Genomic DNA, 26,982 nt, shown 5'->3' with positions numbered 1-26,982 from the left:
TTTAAGAGTTCTTTGTACATTTTGGATAATAGTTCTTTATTTTCTCCCAGTCTATGGCTTGTCCTCTCTCTCTCTCTCTCTCTCTTTTTTTTTTTTTTTTTTTTTTTGAGGCAGGGTCTTGCTTCATTGCCTAGGCTGGAGTGGCATGATCATAGCTCACTGTATCTTTGAGCTCCTGGGATCAAGAAATCTTCCTGCCTCAGCCTTCTAAGTGGCTGGGATTACAGGCATGTGCCACCATGCCCGACTATTTTTTTCTATTTTTTAATTTTTTAAATTTTTTGTAGAAATGGGGTCTTGCTGTATTGCTGAGGCTGGTCTCAAACTCCTGGCCTCAGGGGATCCTCTTGCTTTAGCCTCCCAAAGTGCTGGGATTATAGGCATGAGCCACTGCATCTGGCCTCATTTTCTTTTTTCTTTTTCTTTTTTTGGAAACGGAGTCCATTCTGTTGTCCAGGCTAGAGTGCAATGGTGAGATCTTGGCTCACTGCAACCTCTGCCTCCCAAGTTCAAGTGATTCTCCTGCCTCAGCCTCCTGAGTAGCTGGGATTACAGGTACGCGCCACCATGCCTGGCTAATTTTTGTATTTTTATTAGAGACGGGGTTTCACCAGGTTAGTCAGACTGGTCTTGAACTCCTGACCTCGTGATCTACCTGCCTCGGCCTCCCAAAGTGCTGGGATTATAGGTGGGAGCCACCATGCCTGGCCCAGCCTCAGTTTCTTGACAGTGGCTTTTACAGAGCAGAAAATTTTGATTTTAATGAAATCTAGCTTATCAGTTCTTTCATGGATCATGTCTTTGGAGTTGTATCTAAAAAGTCATCATCAAACTCAAGTTCATCTAGATTTTCTTTTTTGTTACCCTCTAAGAGTTTTATATATAGTTTTGAGTTTTACATTTAGGTCTGTGATCCATTTCGAGTTAATTTTTATGAAGAATATAAGGTCTTTATTGTGTCTAGATTCATTATCTTGCATATAAGTGTCCAGTTATGGCATCCCTTGTTGAAAAGACTATCTTCATTATATTGCTTTTACTTCTTTGTCAAAAATCAGTTGAGTGTATTTCTGGGCTTTCTATTCTGTTCCATGGATCTATTTCTTTGTTCTTTTGCCAGTACCACACTGTCTTGATCACTGTAGCTTTATAGTAAATTTTGAAGGTGGGTATTGTGAGCCCTCCAACTTTGCCCTTCTCTTTCAATATTGAGTTTGCTATTCTGGGTCTTTTGCCTTTTTGTGTAAGCTTTAGAATTGGGTTGTCAATATCCACAAAATAATTTGTTGGGATTTTGATTGGGATTGTATGAAATCCATAGAGTAAGTTGGGAAGAACTGACATCTTTACCATATTGAGTCTTCCTGTTCATGAACATAGACTATCTCTGTTTAGTTCTTTGATATCCTTCATCAGAGTTTTGTAGTTTTTCTCATTTAAATCTTGTATGTAGTTTGTTAGATTTATACCTAAGTATTTTCATTTGGGGGTATGCTAGTGTAAATGATATGTTTTAAATTTCAAGTTAATTAATTCCAAGACTTAACCCTTGGCAACCACTGATCTGTTTTCCAGTATTATAATTTTGTCATTTTGAAAATGGTATAGAAATGGAAGCATATGGTATGTAAACTTCTAACCTTTTCAGATTGGTTTCTCGCCAGCTTGATTTATGATGATTTTAATGTTGTGTCAATAGAGCAAGAAAAGTCTTAGAGACAGTGTCATCTTGCGTGGGGAAAGCTGCTCATTCTGTTAGAGGAAGCTGGGGAGCAGACTTCCAGAAAGCTTTGAGAGCTACTGGTGTATTGATTTAGAAATTGTTGTATGGGCTGGGAGCGGTGGCTTCAAGCCTGTAATCCCAGCACTTTGGGATATTCAGATGGGTGGATCATGAAGTCAGGAGTTTGAGACTAGCCTGACCAACATGGTGAAACCCTGTCTCTACTAAAAATAGAAAAATTAGCCACGCATGGTAGCAGGCGCCTGTGATCCCAGCTACTTGGGAGGCCGAGGTAGGAGAACTGCGTGAACCCGGGAGGTGGAGGTTGCAGTGAGGCGAGACCATGCCATTGCACTCTAGCCTGGGCGACAGAGCGAGACTCCATCTCAAAAAAAAAAAAAAAGAAAAGAAATTGTTGTATATATGGCAATAAAATTTGCTTACGGGTATTATATCTCTTTAGGGCATGATTGGTGACTTGGGATGTATGAATTATAGGTTTTTGTCTGCCACTTAGTTTAGATTGCTTATCTATTGAATATTTTCCAGGCGAGGGAGTTAGTACGTGATGAACAGGATTGGAGATTTAATTACAAATGATAGTAAACCAAAGTGCAAAATAACAGTGTAAAAATGTCAGTTGAAAATGCTTCACATGGTTGAGCTGCTACTAATCCTGATGTTTTTGTCTTGGGGTGTGGTGTGATCTAGATTGTCAGAAGCTTCAGTTCTGGTAAAAGAGAAGGTGGGGACTTTGTTTGCTGTGCCCTCTCTCCCCGTGGCGAATGGATCTACTGTGTAGGGGAGGACTTTGTGCTCTACTGTTTCAGTACAGTCACTGGCAAACTGGAGAGAACTTTGACAGTGAGTATTACTTACTAAGTTCATCTAAAGAAATATGGTAAGACGGCTGGGCACAGTGGCTCAAGCCTGTAATCCCAGCACTTTGGGAGGCTGAGGCGGGTGGATCACGAGGTCGAGAGATCGAGACCATCCTGGTCAACATGGTGAAACCCCGTCTCTACTAAAAATACAAAAAATTAGCTGGGCATGGTGGTGCATGCCTGTAATCCCAGCTACTCAGGAGGCTGAGACAGGAGAATTGCCTGAACCCAGGAGGCGGAGGTTGCGGTGAGCCGAGATCGCGCCATTGCACTCCAGCCTGGGTAACTAGAGTGAAACTCCGTCTCAAAAAAAAAAAAAAAGAAATATGGTAAGACTTCTGTCTTTCTGAACTCTAAAGTATGTACCTTTTCCAGACTGCTATCATTGTGACCCTCCGCATAAAAAAAATGTTATCTTTTAAAACATTTAGTTCCATGTTAAATTCAAGAAATAAAATTAATGCCAGCTGCTGTGATGATCCCCAAATTTCAGTGGCTTAACACTATACAAGTTTTTATTTATTTATTTTTTTGAGATGGATTCTTACTGTCACCCAGGCTGGAGTGCAGTGGTGTGATCTTGGCTCACTACAACCTCCGCCTCCTGGGTTCAAGTGATTCTCCTGCCTCAGCCTTCCAAGTAACTGGGATTACAGGCATGTGCCACCACTCCTGGCTAATTTTTTGTATCTTTAGTGGAGATGGGGTTTCACCATGTTGGCCAGGCTGGTCTTGAACCCTTGACCTCAAGTGATCCACCCACTTCGGCCTCCCAAAGTATAGACATGAGCCACTGCCCAGTCTAAAAGTTTATTTCTTACTGTGTCACAGTGTGATGTGAGTTGGAAAACCCTCTTCCATCTTTCTTCTATGTCATTTGGAGTATGTGGCCTTCCATGATCTCTTCTTCCCTCCCACCCAGCTCTAGAAGCCTCGTCAGAGTGATTTGTTGCAGATCTGTATAGCCTAACCCTGTGCTTTACGTGTTCCAGGTGCATGAGAAGGATGTGATTGGTATTGCACATCACCCTCATCAGAACCTGATTGCTACCTACAGTGAAGATGGACTCCTAAAGCTCTGGAAACCATAATTCAGCTTTTCTTTTTAAATCAGCTTGAAAGCACGTACTTAAATGTGCTCTTTTTTTGTTTTGTTTTGTTTTTAAAGGCCAGCTTTTCTAAGCAAATAGATTGTCTGAATTAGTCACAAGAGTAATTTTGTGAAACTTCATGTTTAACTAGCAGGTACCGTTCCCTTTTTTATATATTTTTAAGGTATTAGAATTGGTGCAGTCACTTAATGTTTTCATTAATCTTCTACCTGAAGAGTGAAATACTGATATTTCTGGAAAAAAATTCTACTCCTTTGATTATTTGAAATGCTGATTAAAATGTGCCTATCATAGTAAAACTTGTAAATAAGGAACTAAACCGTATTCAGTAGTTGTGTTCTGTTCCATCTTTTTTTTTTTTTTTTTTTTTTTGGTTGGAGTTTTGCTCATCGCCTGGCTTATATTTTTGTGTTTTTAGTAGAGATGGGGTTTCACCATGTTGACCAGGCTGGTCTTGAACTCCTGACCTCAAGTGATTTGCCCGCCTTGGCCTCCTAAAGTGCTGGGTTTATAGGCAGGAGCCACTGTGCCCGGCCCATCTTATTATTTTTTTTTCTTTTTAAGATGTTAATAAACTTTATACCTTTCTGGAGACTTTGTTCTAAAATGTAAATCAGTGCTCATCTAGTTAACATATTTACTTAGAATGTGGGGGTGGGGTGGGGGGAGGAGGAGTAACATTATTATCCCTGAATCTCAAGTACAGCAGAAGTGAATTCCTGGGATAGTAGGATAGACTAACATGTAAAAAGGCCAGGTGATGATTAGGCTCTCATTTCACTACCCTGAACCCTTCCTCTCCTTCTGAGCTGTGCCTTCTCACATGTTCAGTCAACTCCAAGGAATATGTCTCCATCTTCTGGACAGATCTAGTTGCAGGATCTGTTACAAGAATTCAGAGTTTTGGCATCTCCTGCTTTGTATGTTGTAGGGTACAGTTTGACATTGAAAATGTGCTGTTGTTCCAAAGAAAAATTAGCAAAGGACTTGAGATTTTAAAAACTCTCCTTTGTAATGTGCATCATTACCAGTTATTTAAAGAAAAACATGTCAAAGCCAACAAAACCCTTGGAAATATTTTCCTCATGGATGTCTGTTTCATGTTTCAGCTGAAGATGTATAGCACACCTCTGATGATGAGGGAGGTACTGTGCTAAGCACTACTTTCAAGAATGTGAGTTCTTGTTTCTACAGGCCTTTTGTGCTCCCTTTTAAATGTTAGCATTTATTAGATACAAATTAGTGGGGAAGGTTTTTTTTTTTTTTTTTTTTTTGAGACAGAGTTTCGCTCTTGTTACCCAGGCTGGAGTGCAATGGCGTGATCTCGGCTCACCGCAACCTCCGCCTCCTGGGTTCAGGCAATTCTCCTGCCTCAGCCTCCCGAGTAGCTGGGATTACAGGCACGTGCCACCATGTCCAGCTAATGTTCTTTATTTTTAGTAGAGACGGGGTTTCACTATGTTGACCGGGATGGTCTCGATCTCTTGACCTCGTGATCCACCCACCTCGGCCTCCCAAAGTGCTGGGATTACAGGCTTGAGCCACCGCGCCCGGCCAGTGGGGAAGGTTTTTTAAAGAAGTTTTAGCAGTCTTGTAATTCACCTTTTTTAAAAATTTATTTTATTTTACTGAGACGGAGTCTTGCTCTGTTGCCCAGGCTGGAGTGCAGTGGTGCCATCTCAGCTCACTGAAACCTTCACCTCCTTGGTTCAAGTGATTCTCCTGCCTCAAGCCTCCCGAGTAGCTGGGAGTACAGGCACATGCTACCACGGCTGGCTAAATTTTGTATTTTTAGTAGAGATGGGGTTTTGCCATGTTGGCCAGGCTGGTCTTGAGCTCCTGACCTCAGGTGATCTGCCTGCCTCGGCCTCCCAAAGTACTGGGATTACAGGTGTGAGCCACCGTGCCCAGCCTTGTAATTTACCTTTGATTGTGACCTGAAGTACAGTATGAGCCTGTGCCTGGGACGTAGTAATGCTCAGTGTTGGCTGAATTAATTCTGAGCAGCGCTAAGAAATCCCTCTTTCCCAGTCATATTCTATAACATATTTCCCATTTGCCACAAAACCTGCAGCTTTTTGGCCCAGGTAATGTCATTTGCTGCCATTTTGATGATTTTAAAATGGTTGTGGGAGTTGAACATAGTCGTTAAGTTCAGGATTCCTGAGAATGTAGACAGCCATCCCAGTGGAAAGAAAGACATTTTCACTTAAGTAAGATAAGTTTGTTAGAAAGAGGAAACAGTTTTTGCGAAAAATTTTTAGAAAAATCTTTAAGAAGAATTTTTGATTTAGCCTTGACCTTATGAAACTGGTAGTTTTAATATGCATAATTTGCACCACAGCTTATAAAGATGGAGAATGTACTCAGCATGTGTTGGTTTATTAGGAATTTTTGTGGAATACTTCTGTTGTGGCATCAAGTGCTGAGTATGGTTAAAAAAGACTATTTTCTTTCTGCCTTAACATAGGGAAGAAGAGCAAATTAAAAGGAGTAACTGAAACTCATGAAAACTCAAGTCACTTTTGTTTTTTTGGTAGGGACGGGGTTTCACCACGTTGACCAGGATGGTCTCGATCTTTTGACTTAGTGATCAACCCCCCCCACCCCACCCTCCCAAAGTGCTGGGATTATAGGCCTGAGCCACCGTGCTTTGCCCAAGTCACCTTTCTGTGATGGGAGGAGGGGCACCGAGAAAGGGTTAGGAAAGGCTTCCTGGAGGGACTAGGGGGCAAGCTAAGCAGAGGGAACCTTCCCGGGGACTGCAGTGTGGCATAACGGCAAGGTATGTGCTGGGCAAATGATAGGTGTCTTGGGAGACCAGGCAAAGAGAGCTGGATTAGGAGCCGTTAAGTATGTATTTTTCGTCTTTTTAAATAATGCACTGGGTGAACATGTAAACACTAAGTTGAAAGTCTGCCTTTCCCAGGTTGTTAATCTTTCTATAACTTCATTTCGTACAAACCTGAAAAACAGTGTTTCTGTCTTTAAATGGGGGCACGTTCCTCACACTGCTCGGCGCCTAGCCTTTCTGAAGCCCCACGCGGCAGTCCCTCCAGCACTGTAGGCGGGGTCGGCCCAGTTCCCCTCCAGTGCGGGCACAGCCAGACTGCGGCGGGGATGGGCCGCGCACGCGTGGGGCCGATGGCCGGCTCTGCGGCGCCGCTGCCTGAGATCTCGTGGGCACGAGGCAGTAGTCCCATCTTGGGTCCGGGGCCGGAAGAGCCCCTAAGGAGACTGCGCACCCGCCGAAGCCAACCGTCAGGGGCTGCAGACATCAGGTGACGCTATTGTTATAAAATTGGCTATCACATTGTGTTAAGCGCCGGTGGCAGTGCCTACGCGAACGGGAGTTGGCTGCAGGGAATCAGTGCGCACTTCCTTCTGAAATTGGGCGTGTGCTCTCTGCTGCAGCCACCAGATTTAACGGATACTGCTCTCTAGCACTTAAAATAGAAGCTAAACTAACTGTTGTTAAAATTAATTCCACGAGAATAAGGACGTTTGTCCTATCCCCCGTTCAGCTGTTGAATTAGTGACTGGAAAACATTGTGCGGAGGTATTTCAGAGTAATCTGGTGTATTTATTTTTTACACAATCTGTTGAGTGTCTTCTAATCGGATTTATTTTTAAATAAATTTCAGGTACAATTCAGTATCTTCACCAGTTGGGGTTCCCCCCCCCCCCCAGCTTTATTATTACTAACACTGACAAGTCTCTGTTGAGCCCTTTACTGCTGTGTAAGCAGCCGTATTTCTCAGAACAACCTAATGAGGGAGCGCCTGGGATTCCCACAAATTTACATGAAGAAACAGGTTTCCAGACCTAAGACACCTAACTCAGACCAACTTGCAAGAAGCGCGCATTGAAAATCAAATGTGACTCCAAAGCTAGGTTTCTTTTCTCTCTTGCCTCTCTCAATATTGCTGTCAGTTTCTCCTCAATCTTTATGTTTGGACAGAAGCAAAGAATCCATTCTGTCAAAAACATTTACTTAAGCAGAGGACAGGTAGTGAGATGAGTAGAAAGAGAACTGAATTACAGGATTCTGGATGTCAGTCTTTGCTGTCACTTCTTTTGGCTTGGGCTGGAACAAAAGTCACCTGGCAAATTGAAAGACACATTCTAAGGTCCTATCCCAGACCTACAGAATCAGAGATTGGTGGTGGGGCCCAGCAAGCATGCTCAAATTTGAGAACAGGTAGACTACGGGATAGTTTCTGCATATAGAAAAGGTGTTTTAATTCTTGCTGTCAGTCTCAGAAGGTTCATGCTGAGATAACCAAATTTAAATGATAAAAGTGCAAGACTGACTCTTGAAATAAAATCACATTTTTTCAAATTGCAGTAGCTTGGTAGTATTTCTCATTCACTGTGCTTTTAGAGCTTCATTTTCCACTATTTTAAGAGAAGAAATTGCTATGAAGTCTATGTCCAAGTTAGGAAGTTCCCTGGTCTGAGCTTGTTTAAAACTTGCAATAGTGGCCAGGCGCGGTGGCTCGCGCCTATAATCCCAGCACTTTGGGAGGCCGAGGCGGGTGAATCACGAGGTCAAGAGATCGAGACCATCTTGGTTAACATGGTGAAACCCCGTCTCTACTAAAAATACAAAAATTAGCTGGGCATGGTGGTGAGAGCCTGTAGTCCCAACTACATGGGAGGCTGAGGCAGGAGAATTGCTTGAACCCAGGGGGCGTAGGTTGCAGTGAGCCGAGATCCCGCCATTGCACTCCAGCCTGGGTAACAACAGCGAAACTCCGTCTCAAAAAAACCAAAAATCCAAAAAACCTCAAAAAACCTTGCAATAGCAAGGGCTACCCATTATTTAACCTTCCACAGCAATTTTAACGGTGGTATCATTCTGTCCTAGGTGGTTAATGTTAAATCTATGTGTCAGTGTTGGTAGTTTTCAATCTTGGCCGCACACAATCATTTGGATGCTTAGACTATACCCAGCCTAATTAATCAGAATCCCTGGAGCGTGGGACCTGATCAATGTTTTATGTTTCCCAGGTAATTCCAATGGTAGCCAAAGAACCAGTACCGTATGTACAAAAAAGTTGAGAAGCTAATTTCACATACAGAAAATTTGCCACTGTTCTAAGAACACTCTCAAGGGACATAATTGACCTCTACTATTCCCTACAAGTATGAATGGGTAGAAGCATCACAGAAAAAGCTGGAACTCGTATTTTTGTGGATGATGCCCTTGGTTAATGTTTTAAAGGCTTTGTTTTTTCACAGGCTCCCCCTCATTACATTGTTCTGAGAATTAAATCTGGCTGCTTACATAATGAAGTGCTCAACAGAGGCTGTTAATGGTAGCAATAATACAAGCTAAAAAAACTACATAGACAAACCTATCAGTTTCTGCCTCTTCAGGATATAACTATGAGGTGCAAAAGTAATGTGCCATTACTTTTAATGGTAAAAACCGCAATTACTTTTGCACCAACCAACCTAGTATGATTTTCTTTTAGTGTTCTTAGGATTTATTGTAAAACATATATAACAAAATTTCCTACTTAAACCATTGTGCAATTCAGTGGCATTAATTATTTATAATGTCATGCAACCAGTTATATTTCCAAAACATCACCCCCCAAAGAGAAGCCCTGTAACATTGTCAATTAACTCCCCTTTCCACCTCCCGCAGCTTTTGGTATTGTTTCTGCCTCAATGCATTTGCTTAGTTTAGTTCATGTAAGTGAAATTATACAATATCTGTCCTTTTGTTTATTTCATTTAGCATGTTTTAAAGGTTCATCCATGTTATCAGAACAGTAATGTGCTTCATATTTTGGGGAAGTGTAAAAAGTATTCCTTTTAATGGCTGTATATTTCACAGTATGTGTACACATGTATATTGAAAATTGAGATTTATATGTACACATTAACTATTTGTTGGTGGACACTCAGGTTTCCACTACACTGACATACTTTTTTTTTTTTTGAGACAGTGTCTTGTTCTTGTCACCCAGGTTGTAGTGCAATAATGTAATCTTGGCTCACTGCAGCCTCCACCTCCTGGGTTCATGTGATTCTTCTGCCTTAGCCTCCTGAGTAGCTGAGATTACAGGCGTACGCCACCATGCTCAGCTAATTTTTGTGTTTTTAGTAGAGACAGGGCTTTACCATATTGGCCAGGCTGGTCTTCAACACTTGACCTTAGGTGATCTGCCCTCAGCCGTCTAAAGTGCTGGGATTACAAATGCGAGTCACTGCATCCTCCCTGAGTTCCTGCTTTTTGTTGTGTAGTCATCCCTCAGTATCTATGGGGGACTGGTTCCAGGATTTTCCATGGATACCAGAATCTGAAGATACTCAAGTCCCCAATGTAAAACGGCATGGTATTTGCATATAACCTACATGTCCTGCATAATTTAGCCATCTATCTCTATGTTACTTGTAATACCTAATACAATACAAATACAATGTAAATAGCTGTTATATTGTGTGCTTTAGGGAATAAGTCTGTACATGGTCAGGAAACAATTTTTTCCCAGTTGTTTTTGACCCAAAGTTGATTAAATCCGTGTATGTGAAACCCAAAAAGGAGGGTCAGCTCTGGTAATTCCATTTAGTCTTTTTGAGTAACTGCCAGACTTTTTTTTTTTTTTTTTTTTGAGACGGAGTTTCGCCCTTGTTACCCAGGCTGGAGTGCAATGGCGCGATCTTGGCTCACCGCAACCTCCGCCTCCTGGGCTCAGGCAATTCTCCTGCCTCAGCCTCCTGAGTAGCTGGGATTACAGGCACGTGCCACCATGCCCAGCTAATTTTTTGCACTTTTAGTAGAGACGGGGTTTCACCATGTTGACCAGGATGGTCTCGATCTCTCGACCTCGTGATCCACCCGCCTCGGCCTCCCAAAGTGCTGGGATTACAGGCTTGAGCCACCGCGCCCGGCTACTGCCAGACTTTTTTAGACAGTTTCGTTCTTGTTGCTCAGGCTACCACCTCCCAGGTTCAAGCAATTTTCCTGCCTCAGGCTCCAGAGTGACTGGGATCACAGGCACGCACCACCATGCCAGGGCAATTTTTTTTTCTATTTTTAGCAGACGGGGTTTTTCCATGTTCGTCAGGCTGATCAAACTCCTGCCCAAGTGATACATCTGCCTTGGCCTCCCAAAGTGTTGGGGATTTATAGGTGTGAGCCACCATGCCCAGCCTCCATATTATTTCCCATCTTTTGGATTAGAGCTATCCTAGTAGGTGTGAAGTAGTATCTGGTTTTTATGTGTGTTTCCCTTAAGACTGACAAATAATGCTTTTTCAGACAGTCTTGCTGTCGCCGAGGCTAGAGTGCAATGGCATGATCCTGGCTCACTGCAATCTCTGCCCCCTGGGTTTGAGCAATTCTCCTGCCTCACCCTCCAGAGTAGCTGGGACTGCAGGCACGCACCACCACACCCAGCTAATTTTTGTACTTTTAGTAGACAGGGGTTTCACCGTGTTGGCCAGGCTGGTAACTCCTGATCTCAGGTGATCTACCTGCCTTAGCCTCCCAAAATGCTGGGATTACAGGCGTGAGCCACCGTGCCTGGCCCTAACAGTGCTCTTAAATATATTAATATAGAGGTTACAGTTTAGAAATTTTTATAATTTGTATGTAAGCTCAGCGAAAGGGTCACAAGTGCTTTTTTCAACACTGATCAAATTATACTTTCCTGAACATCTGCTTCACAACATCTCTCAAACTTTAGGGTAGCTGTGGCTGTCTGGCACAGACGAAAAGGAAATTGACAAACACTGATGGCTTGGGAAACATTTTTTAAAGTTTTTCTCCTTTTTAAACTTGTGTTCTTTATAAGAACTTATTTTCTCATACTCCAATGTTTGCAAAGTTTTCTAAGCCCCCTTCTTCTTGGCTCATTACTCAGTCCTCCACTTTAATCTCCATCCTATTTAATATTATAGTTCAATAGTATTTTTGTATTACTCATTTAGACTAGCTAAAATCAAGTTATGTATCTTAGTTAAAAGCCAAAACTCTGATGATCTGGGGAAAAAAAAGCCTGTAGTGACACACATTGGAGATGCTTTGTAATTAGTATATTAAGGAGACAATACATTTCAAGAATTAGCTTAAATTCTGATACCCAGATTTAAGCATGTGAACATATGAGACTTTTAAACATACAATTAAAGCTGTTCATCATAATTTGCTATACTACCAACATTAGTTACTTTGGAGCGTAAGTCAAATGGTTTAAAGTAATCCTGTAACATACCTAAAGAACACCTTCCTATATTACGCATGCAAATTACTTCTCCATGTAAAGGTCTTTTCACTTTAATTTCTACGTTATCCAGCTCTGAAGTCACTACTCCGGCTTATCATGGTCCACAGACAAGGAGGGGGGCAAATAACCAGGACTGGTCAAGATATATATGGATTTATATATATATGGATGGCATAGCAGAAGGAAACAATTTTGGAAGTGCAAGCCTTCAAGAAGCAGCATATTATGATAAACCCCTCCTACAGAAAGGTATCATTTTTATCACTGATACCAGAGTATAAATTATGTATTACGCCATCTTCAAGTAACAGTTCAGGCAACAGAATAAATGCAGAGGCATTATAATGAACCCCACTTAATACAAAGAACTATACAGACCAACACTTCTCTACAATTTTTTTTTCTTATTGCCAGTTAAATACAGTTTTACTTTCATAGCTTAACAATGAAGGGTCATACACTGAAGCCAATACATATACCTAGCATTTCAGTCTAAGCTTGTCCATGTACATAGCTGAAGTCAATTACAAGGTTTGGCCTAGCAATGCTAGGGGAACTGCTTTGTAGTTTTTACAGGTATTAAACTTCATTTTGCACACTTAAGTCATCATACATACAGGGCAAAGTCAGAGCTTTTATATTTGCCTTTATTCTTCATTTAACTTTTTAAAACACTACTATAGATGATTAAAACAAAAACAAGAGCAAGTAGTGAGCATATTATGATTACAGTCCTTACTCATTCACTACTGCACATAAAATGCCAGCAGTGAGTGTTATGCACTGGCCCATTAAGAGGTCTGACACTGAACACCACCTCTGGGATGATGTTCATCATCCTCATATGCTTCTCCATTGTAATGGCGCCGTCTTTCCTGGTTTGGATCAAAGTCCACCAGTTCTACTTGATCCATCTCATCAGTCTCTTCCACTTCCTTCCTCTCCGGTAGGAGTTTTTCCAGCAAAGACAGTTTATCAGGAGAAAGAAAGCCATTCTCAGGAAAGTTTACCTTCAAAAGAAATTTTTACTTTTAAGTTCAATCTGTTTTCATCATTAGCTCCTTAGAATATCATGGATTCACTTTCCACAGAAAAACACATGTAAACACATGACATTTAGGTGAATCTGCCAATCTCAGGTTAAGGTTCTAAAAAGGCACAGTGCATAGTGCACTCTCAACTAGAGTTCAAGGATTACGACCAAAAGTCAGGCTTCATTAAAAAAAGATTGTATTAAATAAAACTGTACTTTAACCACTGTTATTCTATCTAGCACTGACTTTTAATACCAAAACCCATCCTGAAACAGTCTAATTCTTCTCATGAGGTATTTAAACAAAGCTACTCTTACTCTCAAAAGGGTAGTTCTTTCTTATCCAAAGATGTTTTTAGGCCAGGTGCAATAGCTCATGTGTGTAATCCCAACACTTTGGGAGGCCGAGTGGGCAGGTCACCTGAGGCCATGAGTTCGAGATCAGCCTGGCTAACATGGTGAGACCCGTCTCTACTAAAAACACAAAAATGAGCCAGGTGTGGTGGCAGGTGCCTCTCCTACTCAGGAGGCTGAGGCAGGACAATTGCTTGAACCCAGCAGACTAGATTGCGGTGATCCAGGATCTTACCACTGCACTCCAGCCTGGGCAACAGAGCAAAGCTCCCTCTCAATAATGGGGGAGAAAAAGATGTTTTAATTAATACCTTTTGTGATATTAATTAAAGAGAGGCCAATTTAAGACTGAGGGAAATGACTAGATTGCTTTATACGTATTAACAATCAAGCATTACACTGTTTTGCCAAGATTATAAAGGGCTTCTGAACTTTAAGATGACAGTTACAACCTATAATTAGTAAAACAGCCACTTGTCTGGCATACCCTTCCCACAGTCTATCTTTAAGTATCTGATTAATGATGCAAAAACCCCATCCTCAACCTGGTTAACAAAGAATGCTCACTCAACATGACAAGAATTAGTAGTATTAGATACAATTGTTTTGAGATAGGGTCTTATTTTGCCACCCAGGTTGAAGTACAGTGATACAATCTTGGTTCACTGCAGCCTTGACCTCCTAGGCTCAAGGAATCCTCCCACCTCAGCCTTCCAAGTAGCTGGGACTACAGGTGCATGCCACCATGCCGGGCTAAGTTTTGTACTTTTTGTAGAGATGGAGTTTTGCCATGTTGCCCAGGCTGCTCTTGAACTCTTGAGCTCAAGTGAACCAACTCTCTAGGCCTCCCAAAGCACTGGGATCATAGGCGTGTGCTAGAGACACGCAGCCAGATCAGTGTATTAATTGCCGGGTAAGGAAAAATATAAACTTCAGGTTGCTTGGCATTCAGAAATTTTAATTCTCTTTTTTTAAAAAAAAGACAGGGTTTCACTATGTTGCCCAGGCTATTCTCAAACTCCCGGGCTCAAGGGATCTTCCTGCCTCAGCCTCCCAAAATGCAGGGATTACAGGCATGAGCTACCACACCTGGCTGAAATTTTACATTTTTTATTTTAAAAATCAGAGTTTAGTAAGCCAATTGTTCTTCTCAAATATACTTAAAGTACTTTACAGCTTACCTTAAATTCGATGATTAGGCGACCCTTTTCATATGGTCTACGATAAATTGGCATGCCTTCATTTAGCACACACTTGATATCTCCATGCTTGACAATCTGACCTAAAAACATTGAAGCCAAGTTCTTCCTTAAGTATGGTCACATTTTTATGAGGCAGAGAAAATAAAGAACAGAGAGCATCGTCCTAGCTCACTGGCAGAAGTAAAACTTATGTGGCAATACAATCCTGTTACCTTTCATGTATGGGTTTTTCAAGGGCAGACAAGAGAGCCAAAACCTTGTAACTTCATCTCAGCCAAGGGAATGGTATGTAACCAAGGAAGAAAAACAATGTGTTTCCTTCTGCCTATAATACTGTTATCAGGATACAAGGAAAATACTAGAATACAAAAGAGAAACTTAAGCTTGCCTAGTTACCATACCTGGATGAGAGGTGATGACTATGGTTCGGTTGTCAAGAGTAGATATCGGCTTTTGGAAGCCACACAGTGCTTCAACCAGCTGTATGTCCATACACATGAAAAGGTCTTCTCCTCGTCTGCATAAAATATGACACATATTTACATTTTTCAAATCACCAATCAGATGTACCAAAGCAGGCTATTGTTTATTGGTTTAATAAAAGCAAGGGTGTCTTTTCTAAAGACTCTCTTTTCTTCCCCCATTGTAAAAAACAGAGCAGAGATACAGGAATAACACACATGTAGAACCTGCCAGCCCCGTTTCCTAGATAAGGATTGAAAGTCATTCCACACACTCTAGGCAGCCTTTACCATTTACCATCCCTGAACTGTTTCATTACCTAATTTTTAATCTGGTTTCTCAGAGGGGAAAAAACAATAACAAAACTCACAAGAGTGAGGCTTAGGTTGGGCGGTGTAGTTCACACCTGTCATCTCAGCACTTTGGGAGGCTGAGGCTAGTGAATCACCTAAGGTTGGGAGTTCAAGACCAGCCTAGATGACATGCTGAAACCCCGTTTCTACTAAAAATACAAAAAAAATTAGCCATGTGTGGTGGCACACAAATGTGATCTCAGCTACTCGGGAGGCTGAGGCAGGAGAATCACTTCAACCTGGAGGCAGAGCTTGCAGTGAGCTGAGATTGTGCCACTGCACTCCAGCCTGGGCAGGGCCCTAGATAATTTAGGCTCCATGAAATTAAACAAGGGGGATATATGACCAATTTATTTTATTTTATTTTATTTTTGAGACGGAGTTTCACTCTTATTACCCAGGCTGGAGCGCAATGGCGCGATCTCGGCTCCCTGCAACCTCCGCCTCCTGGGTTCAGGCAATTCTCCTGCCTCAGCCTCCTGAGTAGCTGGGATTACAGGCACGTGCCGCCATGCCCAGCTAATTTTTTGTATTTTTTTTTTAGTAGAGACGGGGTTTCACCATGTTGACCAGGATGGTCTCGATCTCTTGACCTCGTGATCCACCCGCCTCGGCCTCCCAAAATGCTGAGATTACAGACTTTAGCCACCGCGCCTGGCCTGACCAATTTATTTTTAATTGACTATAAGAATTTCCTCATTGATGTACCTAAAATACAGTTCCTGGCACATTGTGAGTGAATACAGCCTTTCGTATTTAACAGCCCACTTCCTCCTCATGCTTAGACTTTCTTTTCCAGCCCACATTAATAAAACATCTTTAATCTTTAATACATTCTCTTCTCAAATGACAACATAAAAATCCTGAGCCTGACAACCCTTCCCATTATCTTCAGACATGTGTGAAATACTTTGTTTTTTGAGACCAAGTTTCGCTCTTGTTGCCCAGGCTGGAGATGGCAGTGGTGCAATCTGGACTCACTGCAACCTCTGCCTTCCTGGTTTGAGTGATTCTCCTGCCTCAACCTCCCAAGTAGCTGGGCTTATAGGTGCCCACCATCACGCCTGGCTAATTTCTGTATTTTTAATAGAGATGGCATTTCACAATGTTGGCCAGGCTGGTCTCGAACTCCCAACCTCAGGTGATCCACCTGCCTTGGCCTCCCAAAGTGTTGAGATTACAGGTGTGAGCCACCAGCAGCCAAAACAGTAATAATTCTAAACCAGTTTCTTTAAGATGTTCCCAATTTCATGTCCAGTCCACTTAAAAAAGATGGGCTCTGTAACCCAAGCTATAATGCAGTGGCATGATCATAACCTTCAACTCCTGAGTTCAAGCCACTCTCCTGCCCTGGCCTCCCAATAGCTAGAACTCCTGGCCTCAAGTGATCTTCCCACCTCGGCCTCCCAAATTGCTGGGAATATAGCATACACAGAGGGTCTGTTATGTTTTGATAATAGCCATGGATATATTTAACACAAACATTTGCTATTAACCATCAATCTTTCTTGTGCTTCAGTGTTAAGTTCATCATAAACTTGGTATTATTTAGTTCACAATGATAGACCTGAATTTATACTTAATATTGAGTTCTAATGTAAGTTTCTTACAGAGATGCTTTTGGGTATTTACAATTAAAAGCAATTCAGTTTATCTTAAACTTAGGATTGAAAATTGGTGAAAGCTTTAAGGCATTTACTTTAAATTGTTTTTACAAAAACTGGGGCAAACTTTTGTCCAAGGATGTTTCCCCCAGCCACCTGGTGTTTAGGTTCACACAAAACATCTAACTGAAACACATTTTCAATGTTCCATACTCAAGAAACAAAAAGCTAAAAATCTGATCCTATGTATTTAACCTCTCATGATTCAAACAATGGTTAACAATCTATTACAAGATACAGTATACACAGTATAACTGTCTTGCTATATTTTCCCAGCATATCTCCAGGAAATATGTTGTAAGAGTAATGGAAAACACATTATAAAAAACCAAAACCAACAACCCAAATATGTAAAGATGTCAATTTGAATGGTTTATAAGATTCTTTACCGAGTAAAAACAGCATGGTCCTTCTGATCTAACACAATGATTATATCTCCTGGCTCCAGTCCTGGTTCTTGGTCTCCTTCACCATGGAATGTTATCTTCTGGCCATCTTTCATGCCTTAAAACATTAATTTTATACTCTTAAGGTCAGAATCATAAAATCTATACATAGATGTTTGTTTATGCATAAAAATCACAGAAATGACTAAGAAAGCCCACTTTCTTAGTAGTTCAGTCCAATTTGTGCCTAAAGAAAGGCATCACAGTGGGGAACAAACTCGAGAAGCAAGGACCAGCCTTCAAATCTCAGGGCTGCTATTCACTGGCTGGAATACTCTGGGAAAGTAAGCTGCATATCCTACCCAAGTTTCAACTTTCCCACACCTATACCTCATTATGATTGTCAAGTGTATTAACTATCAAGTTATAAGATGGTACTAAACCAGTGACTGGCAAACACTGGTTATAACCAAAAAATGTTAATTAACTATTTCATTACTTATAAGAACGTATCAAATTACTTAAGTCTAACAGCAATGTAAATCAAGACCCTTCTCACTACTGTAGTATTTATATATATGAAACAAGAAATACTTAAAATCTATAATCTTAATTCTTGAGATAGGCTATTGCTCTGTTGCCTAGGCTGGAGTGTAGTGGCACAAACATGGCTCACTGCAGCCCTGATCTCCTGGGCTCAAGTGATCCTCCCACTTCAGCCTCCTGAATAGATAGCTAATTTTTTATTTTTATTTTTGAGACGGAGTTTTGCTCGTTACCCAGGCTGGAGTGCAATGGTGCAATCTCGGCTCACTACAACCTCCGCCACCTGGGTTCAGGCAATTCTCCTGCCTCAACCTCCTGAGTAGCCGGAACTACAGGCATGTGCCACCATGCCCAGCTAATTTTTTGTATTTTTAGTAGAGACGGAGTTTCACCATGTTGACCAGAATGGTCTCGATCTCTTGACCTCGTGATCCACCCGTCTCAGCCTCCGAAAGTGCTGGGATTACAGGCTTGAGCCACCGCGCCCGGCTTGATTTTTTTTTTTTTTTTTTTAAATAGAGATGGAGATTCTCATTATGTTGCTCAGGCTGGTGTTGAACTCCTGGGCTCAAGGGATCCTCCTGCATTGGCCTCCTATAGAGTTAGGATTATAGGTGTGAGCCACTGTGCCTGCCAAAAGTTCGTATTTGTGTGTAAGAACTATTCAGTTTGGCCAAGCACAGTGACCCACGCCTGTAATCCAAGCACTTTGGGAGGCAGAGGTGGGCGGACTGCCTGAGCTCCAGAGTTTAAGACCAGCCTGGGCAATACGGTGAAACCCCGTCTCTACTAAAAAAAAAAATTAGATGGGCGTGGCAGCATGCGCCTGTAGTCCCACCTACTTGGGAGGCCAAGGCAGGAGAATTGCAGAACCTGGGAGGCAGAGGTTGCAGTGAGCTGAGACTGTGCCACTGCACTCCAGCCTGGGCAACAGAGCAAGACTGCATCTCAAAAAAACCAAAAAAAACAAAAAAAGAAACAAAAAACTTCAGTTTGTTTCCCTTAAAATTACACTTTCAGGAGGCCAAGTCAGGAGGCTAGCCTGAGAATAATAGCACACTGGAGCACAGGAGTTCGAGAACCTGTCTCATTTAAACTAAAAACAATAAAATAAAATAAAAGTAAAAAAAAAAGAAATCAGCACTAGACACTCCCTTAGCTCATGTGGTCCATAAAATACAAGGAGAGTACTTTCTAACAGGGCAGGAAATTTTTAAACAGGTTTTTTAAAACTAAGATTTCCCCAGCCCTCACCTCTGACCCACATATTTTAGTTCAGTAAGGGTTTGGACAACATTTCTTAAAACATAACTGGTGTAAGAAAACCTGTGTTTGTACAGTATTACACCGAAGCAGTTATCTCCTGATTATTTCCTGAGATCACTCTGGTTACCTAACAGAGCAATCTTGTTTCACCTTTTAGTATGGAAACTATTAATCCTGTAGAAACAGAGCCAACAGCACAATGAATTCCTACATATCCATTCTATCTGGCTTCAGCAGTTATTAACTCGTGTTTAATATTTCATGTATTATACCCCTACCCATGCCCCCTACATATACTTTCAAGTAAACCCCAACCATATCCATTAACCCAAATACTTCACTGTGTACCTCTTATAAAGACTTAAAGCAGTATCAGTATCATACACTGACAAAATAAAACAATCTGTCTTTAATCATCTATCCATGCAAAATAACTTGTTATGCTAGTGAAGCAATTAAACTCAGCTAGGTTTTCCTGAATAAAGAGGAAGGATAGGCATAGCACAAATGTCTTCACTTGCTACATAGTTAGGGTATTAATTTCAAGTCCTCGCTTAGTGTCCATCATTGATAGGTTCTCGGAAATTGCTTCGAATGAAACGACACATAACAAGACCATTTTTTCCCCCTCAGCTGTGTTATAGGGACATGACATTGAGATCATTTTGCTAAGTCCCAGTTTCCAAGAACCTATCAACAACATTAAGTGAAGATTTACTCTACATGCTGTTGGTATCAAGAACACCTCAAAATATAAACCCTAGGCATGGGCCCATTAAGGGGAAAACAGATTAAGTTCAACAACTGGCCAAGGAAACTTATTTTTACCTTTCAATGTACTACATTCTTAGGTGGAAAACCCTGGGGGATCAGAGGGGCCAGTATCATGAGTCGCATGATAGAATCCTATTGCAGCCACTTAATGTAGATTTGTATATTAATATGGAAATATGTTCAAATATTAACAGTTCCAGATTGGTATCATACCATAGTACATTATAACAGAAGTTCCATTTAAAAATAGCAAAATCTGAAAAGAGATTACTATGATGTTAAGTTTCCTCTGGGGTTACAGACATTTCTAAGACCAGAATGTGCACGTATTGCTGTAATACATTTTAAAGTATTTTCTTAGGTTGACAAAAGTAAAATTTAAAAACTGACAAATCAATCAACTCCCAAGAATACAAAAAGAAAAAGATTATATAGTTACTTCTAAATTTGGAGCCCAATAGGTAGGGAAGTGTCAAGTCTAAAAAAAGGAAAAGTAATTTAAATTCTTTCAAATCAAGTAATTGAACATTTAAATACGACAGATGGGCAAGTAAGCCAATTACGTGGGCCAAAACGCTTATACAACTCCAGGCCCCACATGGTGGCTCACATCTGTAATCCCCACGTTTTGGGAGGTCGAGGCAGGCAGATCATTTGCGGTAAGGAGTTCAAGATCACCTGACCAATATGGTGAAACCCAATCTCTACTAAAAATACAAAAATTAGCCAGGCGTGGTGGAACGCTCCTGTAGTCCCAGCTACTCAGGAGGCGGAGGCAGGAGAATCCCTTGAACGTAAGAGATGGAGGCTGCATGAGCCAAGATCGCACCAGTGCACTCAGCCTGGGCAACAGAGAAAGACTCTGTCTCAAAAACAAAAAGAACATGTTCATTAGTTTAAAAAAATCAACGTGAAGCTAGGTGCTGTGGCTCACACCTGTAATCCCAGCACTTAGGGAGGCTGAGGCAGGTTGATCACCTGAAGTCAGGCACTGGAGACCAGCCTAGCCAATATGGTGAGACCTGGTCTGTACTACATTTATGGCACCAGTGATGTCAAAAGATGACCCTGTTATATTAAATAAGGACTTCCTAATATATTCTCTATTACTAATATACCAATGTGCAAAATTATGTCTGAATGGAAGAACATTATTTACCTAATGTTGCCAAGAGCTATTCCTGATAGGGTATGTAACCTAATTAAGAATGGTTTTTAAACAATTATAATATGTTAATAAACCTGCTACAGCATTCAACGCTTCAGAATGAGTAGCCCAGAACTCACCTTTGTCAATATGAACTTCTAGAATCTTCTTCTCTCGAACTATCTTCCTTCCATTGCAGCTTTTACATCTATCTTTAGGACTGATCCGCTCCCCATGGCCCTGGCACTCCATGCACACAGACTGAATTTGCTGAACCATTCCAGGTCCTATCTGGTGAATTCTTATTTGCATTCCAGTACCTCGGCAATTGGGACAGCACTCTACTGCTCCTTTCTTACCTCCTCTACCTAAATTTAAAAGAAAATGAAATAACATATGAATTAGTAGTGTATATAGTAATAAGTGTTTTAGGAAGACAATGCCTAAATGCTATACTTTTAATATTTTCAAGGTCTGATGGAATGCTACCCTCTGAATCTACAACTGATAAGATCATTTTAATGAGATCTGTTCTCCAGTAAGTAACTTTTACTTATTAGAAAAAAGACACCAGGCCGGGCGCGGTGGCTCAAGCCTGTAATCCCAGCACTTTGGGAGGCCGAGGCGGGTGGATCACGAGGTCAAGAGATCGAGACCATACTGGTCAACATGGTGAAACCCCATCTCTACTAAAAATACAAAAAATTAGCTGGGCATGATGGCACGTGCCTGTAATCCCAGCTACTCAGGAGGCTGAGGCAGGAGAATTGCCTGAACCCAGGAGGCGGAGGTTGTAGTGAGCCGAGATCGCGCCACTGCACTCCAGCCTGGGTAACGAGCGAAACTCCGTCTCAAAAAAAAAAAAGAAAAAGACACCAAACTAGCTTGATCCCAGCTGTATTTAAAATATACACAGAAAAAAGTGCTGATATTTCTTTAGGTAGCAGGCTCAGTTCAGGTAGTTTTCTTCATATCTGCACTGCCCGAAAATCTAGACAGTGTATACGTGTCAATTTTACATATCCAGGAAGTCTTAGCTCCTCTTTGAGGTGTCACATTAAAGATGTTAAAAAAAAAAGAACACATCATACCTTCACATTTGTCACAAATCACATTCTTTTGCAGAGCCAGTTTTCTTGTTGCACCATTATATAAGTCTTCTAGGGTTACTGAGAGCTGATGTACAACATTTTTACCTAAAACAAAATATTTCTCATTATAAATCTGTTTAAGATGCTGGATATTATTTATTTGTGCTAAAGGCACTATAAAGAATGGGTCAAAGGATAATAAAAGATGAGCCTCACAGGGTACATCTGTTGACTACCAACTACATACACAGAATGTTCACATTATCACAGATGATCCTCAAACGTGATGCAATCATAGATGAGGAAAATCAGGTCAGAGATTAAGTATCTGCCTAAGGGCATAGACATGGCCATCTTGGAAATATGGTAAGCAAAACATTACCTTCAAAATCACTTGAGAAAAACCAATGTTATTTAAAAGGGCACATTTCACAATAATCCAAACATTCATTTCTGTCACTATATATTCTTTGAAGCTTTCACTTAGTACTGTATTAAGCAACATGGCCAATTACTTCATCCAAAAATTCTTTAGCACAGTAAGTTCTCATTAATCAAGAGTGGTCAGGGAAGCTGATGTATTTATTGAGCCACCACAGAAGAGTATCAATTTCTACTTCTTCCTCATTTAGTAGAAAACAGTCCATTTACTGCTAGGCCAGCACTGGTTGTTCTAAAGGCCAAATTTCTCATGCCTTTTTATAATAGCATTGTCGAACAGAACTTTCTGCAGTGATAAAAATGTTTTATATCTGTTCTGTCCAACATAGCAGCCACCAATCACATGTGCTTATTGAGCATGTAAATGTGGCTGTTTAAGAGACTGTATTTTTGTTTTTGTCTTAATGAAGTCACACATGGCCAATGGCTACTAAGGAGTACCTTACTTCACTTAAATCAGAATGGGAAGTGGAAGGATGAGATCACATAAGGACACTGAGGCTACAATTGCTAGTAGGTTACAAGTTCCTAGCTAGTGATTCTTCCCCACAGGGACTTATTTGCAACAATATCACTGCTTTTCCATCTACTGAAAAAAATTCTCAAACTCCTTTCTGTACAACATGCCTAATGAACATTTTAACTTTCTAATCAAGCATGAAATACCATTTATTATGTCCTCCTGCTTATAGCTCCACCTTTAGTTCTGGCATGCTAAAATTTTGCTGCCCTTATTTTGTATAGTGTTTAGAGTATATGGAAGGAAAAATAAAGCTTCTAGAGCTTGATGAAGCACATTCCCCCCAAAATAACCTCTCAGTATGATCTAAAGCCACATAAAAGAGCTTGCCAATGTTAACTTGCAGGCCAGTTCCTTGTAAGGTAAGTGGAAAACCACCACTACTTTTTTGTGGACAAATTCTAATGATTTATTAACCAAGTGATTTAGATTGTGGACTTTTTAAGGAATTTAAATATCTTAAAAATAATAACAGAGGCTGGGCGCGGTGGTTCAAGCCTGTAATCACAGCACTTTGGGAGGCCGAGGTGGGTATATCACGGAGTCAAGAGATTGAGACCACCCTAGCCAACAAGGTGAAACCCCATCTCTAACAACAAACAACGAAACAAAAACAGAATCCTTTCTCGAAGATCTTTAAAGAAGAACTGAATAAACAGTTTCCCAAATCTTTCCAAACCTTAAGCTCAAAGTGAAACTTAATGGCTTGCCCATTCATTCTAAAACTGGGTCTGCTCATCAGCCCTTGTTTGTATACGCTATACTGGGAATAAAGTGAGACCAATTTCTCTTGAACACTTTATTCCTACCTATGAGCAGTATTTCTAGAGCCCATAGACCCCTTTCCTGATAAATATATTAAATACATTTATTTTGACACAATAAAGCTGAAGCAAGATTAGATAGGGTGGCAGGCAATGAATCAGTTTTTAGCCCTGTTCTGTTGGCTTGCCATATGAGCTTGAAGTTGTTTTAGGTTTCTGAACTTTAACTCACTTTCATTTGAAAAAGATCACTGTATCTACCATCAGATTCCTTTGGGGCATGATGGAACATCAAATAAGATCTGTAAAAAGGGCTCTGAAAATTATATTGCTATACTCTTGTTCTCATAATTCGCTTTTTTTTGAGATGGACTCTGTGCTGCCCAGGCTGGAGTGCAATGATACAATCCCAGCTCACTGCAACCTCTGCCTCACAGGTTCAAGTGATTCTCCTGCCTCAGCCTCCCAAGTAACTGGGATCACAGGCCTGTGCCATGACGCTCGGCTAATTTTAGCAATTTTTTTCTGAGACAGAGTTTCACTCTTGTTGTGCAGGCTAGAGTGCAGTGGCACAATCTTGGCTCACTTCAACCTCCACCTCCTGGATTCAAGAGATTCTCCTGTCTCAGCCTCCCAAGTAGCTGGGATTACAGGTGCCTGCTTAATTTTGTATTTTTAGTAGAGATGGGGTTTCACCATGTTGGTCAGGCTGGTCTCGAACCCCTGAACTCATGTGATCCACCCACCTCAGCCTCCCAAAGTTCTGAGATTACAGGCATGAGCCACAGCACCCGGCCATTAATTATTGTATTTTCAGTAGAGACAGGTTTTCATCACCTTGGCCAGGCTGCTCTCAAACTCCTGACCTCAGGTGATTTACCTGCCTCGGCCCCCCAAAGTGCTAGGATTACAGGTGTGAGCCACCGTACCCGGCCTGTTCTAATAATTTATGTTTGATAATATCTAAGATTTTTGGAAGCAGTCATTTGCTACCACTCGATTGGCTTTTTTTATATCCGTTAAATCTCATTTTTAAAAGACACCATAAATCAGAGGCAGCTTATGGTCAGTTTGCAACACTATACCATGTAAACAAGCATTTAAAATGGGTGATTTCTCAAAAGACCTGCTGTGACCAACAGCTACTTTTAATTAGCTGCATAAGGACTAGATTCTTCTTACCTCTCCTTTCTCTCTGCATCCTTCCTCCTCCTCCAAAAAACATATCAAAGATGTCCATGGGGGAGCCAAAACCGCCACCTGCTCCACCCTCTTTAATTGCCTGCTCTCCTCCTTTGTCATATAATTCCCTTTTCTTTGCATCAGAGAGAACTTCGTAAGCTTGAGAAATCTGTTTAAACTGTTTGAGAAAAGAGGAGTGAATTTCATTTTTTTTTTTTTTTTTTTTAAAAACAAGTGTTACCTAGCCACTATATTATACTTGATCTTAGCTAAAAAGGCAGAGAAACGATCATCGTTACTATTAGACACTCAATTTCAGGCTGTAATAGAAATACTACACATCTGACAAGGAACTATTCAGGTATGTTTAAGAGTATGTACTACTTGCCTTCTCTCCTTCATTTGGATTCTTATCAGGATGGTACTTCAAGGCCAGTTTCCTATAAGCCTTTTTCAATTCTTCCTGAGTAGCATTGGGTTTTACTCCCAAAACATCGTAGTAAGTGGTTTCTTTCACCATCTTCTACTGCCTGAAATAAGAAAATGCAACTTTAACTGGCAGTTTTAATTAGTAAAAATGAGAGCTAAGGCCGAGCAATCTGCTCTTTGCCAAATCCGATTATAAGAACACCCCCTTCCCTAAATTTCACCAATTTTTAACAATTCCTGCGATTCAGCTATAAATTTGAACAGACAAAACAAACTAATAATCATTATCAGAAAATAATTCAGAGCCGTGTTCTAGCAGCTGGTTCCCACTCTCCCACACCAAAGCTTCCATACTAATTTCCATACAACTATTATCTGGATTCTTCCCGTTTGCCCTACAGTTGGTGACAGCTGTAACCAAAAGGAGCACTAATAGGTCCAGTCTACTGGTCATTACAGTGTCATTACACCATCACCGACTTCGGTAAATCTGATAAACTCCATATACTCCCCAGAAAAAGACAACTATCTGGGCACACAGGGGTCGGGGGAGTGGTTCATAAAACCGGTTACCTGCTCCACACAGCAAGCCCTCTACCGCCCACGGCTTACAGCTTCTCCATGTTCACGGCCGAACCCCTCTCGCCTCTCAGGCCGACAGCAGTTTACCTACCAGCTTTCCCCCTGCACTTGGCGCCGACCGTTAAGGTTTCCTTCCTTTCTCCCTCCCACTGGAGATCCAAGTGGCGGAGGGGAAAGCCCAGCCCTCAACAAAGAAAGGGAGGGGAAACAGGAAAAGCGAAAGCCGCAGCCTCCGCCCGGCTCCCCCCGCAGCCCCTCGCCCCTGCCTCCCAGTGCGCGTGCGCAGGGTCGTCAACACCTCCCCCCGCCCCGCGCCGGGAGTGCGGACCCGGAGGGGGGCCGCGGGAGCGCGCACGGAGGGGCAGCCGAAGGCAACAGCTTCTTCGAGATCCCACGCTGGGTAGGGAGGGAGGTCTAGGAAAGGTCTTGAACCCATTAACTGTGGGTGCCGGGGAACACTAGCCCTCCAAAAGGGAAATCATGGGACCAGGAACCGATAACGCTCCTGCCCACGCGGCCAACGGCCTCTCGACCGCGGCTCCATCCGGTTTCCTGGCGCCAATGGCGCCAGCCAAGGGACTGGGGGAAGCACGAGGGCTCAAACTCACCGGTGAGCGGGCTGAGGTCAGTGTGTGAGGGAGCGGGAAGGAGCGCGGAGCTGTACACAGCTCGGGCAGCTACCGCTCCTCCGCCTCTCACCGAGCGTTCTGGAAAGTTCCTGCCGACGCGCCGCAGCCGTCGTCTTTTGTAGCCGAACCCTGGCGCGTCACCCGCCGGAAGTCCCTCCCTTCTCGGCCGCTGCCACCGCCCCGCGGTTACCTGGG

The 26,982-nt window shown here is 41.8% G+C and overlaps 2 protein-coding genes across 2 annotated transcripts in view; one reads left to right on the top strand and one right to left on the bottom strand.

Annotated features, from left to right (window-relative positions):
• SMU1 (SMU1 DNA replication regulator and spliceosomal factor) overlaps positions 1–4,311 on the top strand; it is a 37,572-nt gene extending 33,261 nt beyond the window's left edge. Inside the window, exons 11-12 of the mRNA XM_003939739.4 lie at positions 2,435–2,587; positions 3,600–4,311. Coding sequence (XP_003939788.1) covers positions 2,435–2,587; positions 3,600–3,698 — 252 coding nt within the window. The 3' untranslated portion in view covers positions 3,699–4,311. The remainder of the gene's footprint in view (positions 1–2,434; positions 2,588–3,599) is intronic.
• Positions 4,312–12,346: 8,035 nt separating this feature from the next.
• On the bottom strand, positions 12,347–26,924 carry DNAJA1 (DnaJ heat shock protein family (Hsp40) member A1). The gene is made up of 9 exons (XM_039474701.2): positions 26,767–26,924; positions 25,536–25,677; positions 25,148–25,325; positions 22,241–22,345; positions 21,290–21,517; positions 17,420–17,534; positions 14,953–15,068; positions 14,531–14,631; positions 12,347–12,972 (listed from the first exon to the last, which is right to left on the bottom strand). The coding sequence occupies exons 2-9, from the start codon at positions 25,665–25,667 to the stop codon at positions 12,754–12,756; spliced, it is 1,194 nt and encodes a 397-aa protein (XP_039330635.1). The 5' UTR covers positions 25,668–25,677; positions 26,767–26,924; the 3' UTR covers positions 12,347–12,753.
• Between the last annotated feature and the right edge of the window lie 58 nt (positions 26,925–26,982).

This window comes from Saimiri boliviensis, chromosome 2 (assembly GCF_048565385.1).
Source record: "Saimiri boliviensis isolate mSaiBol1 chromosome 2, mSaiBol1.pri, whole genome shotgun sequence".
In the NCBI taxonomy this organism is placed as follows: domain Eukaryota; kingdom Metazoa; phylum Chordata; class Mammalia; order Primates; family Cebidae; genus Saimiri; species Saimiri boliviensis.
This window is presented reverse-complemented; position numbering and strand designations above follow the sequence as displayed.

Bases quoted from the DNA above. Each gene is read 5' to 3' on its own strand.
- DNAJA1 (XM_039474701.2), bottom strand. From the start codon at position 25,667: ATGGTGAAAGAAACCACTTACTACGATGTTTTGGGAGTAAAACCCAAT. The intron at 21,518-22,240 runs GTATGATGTGTT...TTTTAAATTTAG, and splicing joins GATTTGTGACAAATGTGAAG to GTAGAGGAGGTAAGAAAGGA. The intron at 14,632-14,952 runs GTATGGTAACTA...CAATGTTTTTAG, and splicing joins AGTCATCACCTCTCATCCAG to GTCAGATTGTCAAGCATGGA.